This window comes from Nematolebias whitei, chromosome 4 (genome assembly GCF_014905685.2).
Source record: "Nematolebias whitei isolate Nwh7 chromosome 4, NemWhi1, whole genome shotgun sequence".
Classification (NCBI taxonomy): domain Eukaryota; kingdom Metazoa; phylum Chordata; class Actinopteri; order Cyprinodontiformes; family Rivulidae; genus Nematolebias; species Nematolebias whitei.
In genome coordinates this window covers 24,412,988-24,416,306 of record NC_056501.1, presented here as the reverse complement: position 1 = coordinate 24,416,306, position 3,319 = coordinate 24,412,988, and the positions used below count along the sequence as shown (strand labels likewise).

Genomic DNA, 3,319 nt, shown 5'->3' with positions numbered 1-3,319 from the left:
CATCTTCTCGTGTGAACTTGATGTATTTATCCACAGAGTTGATGTGGTCAGTAAAATGTTGGACTTCATGAGATTTAATTTTAACCCAGGTGTCGTCAACATACCTGAACCATTGACTTGGTGGTGTCCCTGAAAAGGACGTCAAGGCTCTCTTTTCTACCTCCTCCATGTACAGGTTGGCAACAATAGGAGAAACTGGAGACCCCATAGCACACCCATGTTTCTGCCTATAATATTGCTCCCCATATGTGAAGTAGGTTGACTGCAGGCACAGTTTCAAGAGTTGACACAGTTGTTCTGTGGAAAGTGTGGTCCTGCTGCTCAGAGTGGTGTCTGATTTTAATCTTAAACTGACCACCTCTACTGCATCATCAACAGGAATGCACGTAAAGAGTGATGTGACATCAAAAGAGACCATTGTTTCATTAGTCTCCATGATGACATCCCTCACCTTATCCACAAAGTCCATGGTGTTCTGTATGTGGTGTTCCACTCTGAGAAGGTGCTATTTAAGAGACTGAGCTGAAAACAGCACCTCAGACTGAGGAAGTCTCTTGGATGAGAGACGAAACGTTTCTATATATTTTTTGCTTTGTTTTGTTTTTTGTTTTTTTTGAATGTCCAGAGGACCAGATTGAACTTTTTTGGATTTTTCTACCTGGATTATTGAGCATGCATCAGGAAATTTAACATTTCTTCCTAAATTTGATAATAATTACTAATTTTTGTCAAATTTCAAACAATATTATCGTTTATCACAATCATTTCTGAGACAATTAATTGCCCAGCAAAATGTGTTATTGTGACAGGCCTAATCACATCAGTAATCCAGTATTTGTGTAGGTGTTGATATTATACCTGGTATCCCCCTCTGCCTTGGCAATATGACCAAAAATATGAGCGAAAGAATTTGGGATTATTCCTCTGAGTTCTGGCACTGCTCTCACACCCTCCATGGTGAATGTTTTTCCCGTGCCAGTTTGTCCATATGCAAAAATTGTGCCTGAAATAGGTAACAGAAAACAAAATCACTAATAAAATAGATCACAAAAAACAAAGATGAACAATACATTAGATATGAGTGCAAAATGTGCATATTGCACAGCAATGTGTGGCTTAATCACATGAACTTTACCATTATATCCCTCTAAAACAGAGTCAATGATCGGGCGGGCTGTGAGATTGTAGACGTCCAGCTGTTTGCTGTCAGGTCCAAACACAGTGTCAAAAGTGAAGGTTTTAGGAGGCTCCTGAGAGGTCTCCAGTTTGTTCACAGTTATGGTCCCACGGATCTCGTCCACAATGACGGACTGCTTGTGGCCCATCATCTTTTCTTTCTGGTTGAGGGGACGACATCGCACCACCACTTTGACATTATCGCTGACCTCCTGTTTGTCAGGCTTACTGCTCTGAAACGAGAAAGAAGTCGCACATATTATTAGAATGTGAGATAAAGGTGGATGGACGTTTAGGGTGTAGCTGACAGACAGTAAACGGGAAAAGCTAAGATATAAATTCAGCTCAATCTACTTTGTTTACTCGGGACACTGTGCAACATAATTGTAAGAACATTTGATGCATTGCACCAGATTTAGCCTTGCGCTAGTTTTCATCTGTTGTCCCTCCAGACAGTAAACAAATGAGACAAACGTCGCCACTGCATACTTGAGATTCTCCATTACGTTATTTGCTGTGTTGTTAAGCAGGGCAGCGATTACACTAACGATACTATTCATGATCCAAACAACAGGGGTCAAAGTTTAATCATGGTAAAGAAAAAAGCCAGGTTTTAAAACGACAACAGTCCCCTTTCACCCCTCAGCATCGAAAACCGTAAGAGGCTAGCAGTGCTAACCCGGTTAGCATCACATCCACCCAAGGGAGGAACCCCTTACAAGAACAAAAACAAATACATGCGTGGCGACTTACCGGCATAATGACAACGAAGAGAGCCGGTTATAATTTGCGTATATTGACTGTGAAATGTTTGACGTGCTTTGTTCATTTGACTCTGGGTTACTAGAAGAATTAAAACACCAGCGTTGTAGCCATTTCATCGCATCTTGTTGCCAGGTCGGTGCGCTGCGCATGCGCACTGAAAGGAAGCGGTGACTACACAGTAAATAGCAAAACCGTTGTAATAAAAGTACATACATGCATACATGCATACATACATACACACATACACACATACATTCAAAGTACATACATACAGTACATGCATACATATAGCTAATAACAATATAGTTAAACAAACATTGAACAGTACACTAAAAGATCTAAGATATACGCTAAATACATAATAATGTAAATAATACGGTGTATTAAGCAGCAGCCTGAACATGAGTCTCTAGTGAGTAGATGGATATGAAGCAGCATGAGATAGTCAAGAGCATGAAATCAGCAGCATGGATAATCAGCAGCTCAAATATGTCACATATCATCAATTAAAGAGCCATTATAGTGATTTTTCTGGTTAGGGATTTATGAGTCTAACAGCCTCAGGGTAGAAGGTGTTCCTCAGTTTAGTGGTTCTACACTTAATGCTCATCAACCTTCTGCCTAAGGGGAGCAGGGCAAAAAGTGAGCGTGCTGGGTGAGTGGGGTCCTTCATGATGCTGGTGGCCATCTTCCTGGAGGTGTATGTCTGCGATGGTGGGGAGGCTGACTCCAACAGTCTTCTGTGCAGTCTTCACCACTCTCTGCAGAGCTCTCTTTTCTGCAACTGTGCAGCCTCCATGCCACATGTTGATGCTGGAGCACAGGATGCTCTCCACTGCACACCTGTAGAAGGAGGTGAGGACTGAGCTTCCAAGTCCAGCTCACTTCAGCCACCTGAGGAAGTAGTGTCTCTGATTAGCTTTCTTGACCAGGCTGGAAGTGTTGTTGCCCCAGGTGAGGTTGTCGTTCAGGTGCACACCCAAGTACTTGTAGCTAAAAACCACTTCCACTGCAGATCCTCCTATGTTCGGGGGGTGGGTGGTGGGGGTGGGGGTGGGGGGGTTAGGTGTATTTGCTCCGTCTGAAGTCCATGACCATCTCCTTGGTCTTCTTCACATTGATGTGAAAGTTGTTCTTCCTGCACCAGCTCTCCAGGTGTTCCACCTCCTGCCTGTAGCTCGACTCATTGCTTGAGATGCATCCATCCATCCATCCATCCAACCATCCATCCATCCATCCATCCATCCATCCATCCATCCATCCATCCATCCATCCATCCATCTATCTATCTATCATCTATCTATCTATCTATCTATATACTGTATACAGTATATAGATAGATAGATATATATTTTTTTTTTTTTTTTTTTTTTTTTTT

At 42.2% G+C, this 3,319-nt stretch overlaps 1 protein-coding gene across 1 annotated transcript in view; it reads right to left on the bottom strand.

Moving 5' to 3' along the window:
- kif3a (kinesin family member 3A) overlaps positions 1-2,091 on the bottom strand; it is a 28,613-nt gene extending 26,522 nt beyond the window's left edge. The window contains exons 1-3 of the mRNA XM_037675895.1: positions 1,930-2,091; positions 1,136-1,409; positions 859-1,003 (exon numbers count right to left, since the gene is read on the bottom strand). Coding sequence (XP_037531823.1) covers positions 859-1,003; positions 1,136-1,409; positions 1,930-1,935 — 425 coding nt within the window. The 5' untranslated portion in view covers positions 1,936-2,091. The remainder of the gene's footprint in view (positions 1-858; positions 1,004-1,135; positions 1,410-1,929) is intronic.
- Between the last annotated feature and the right edge of the window lie 1,228 nt (positions 2,092-3,319).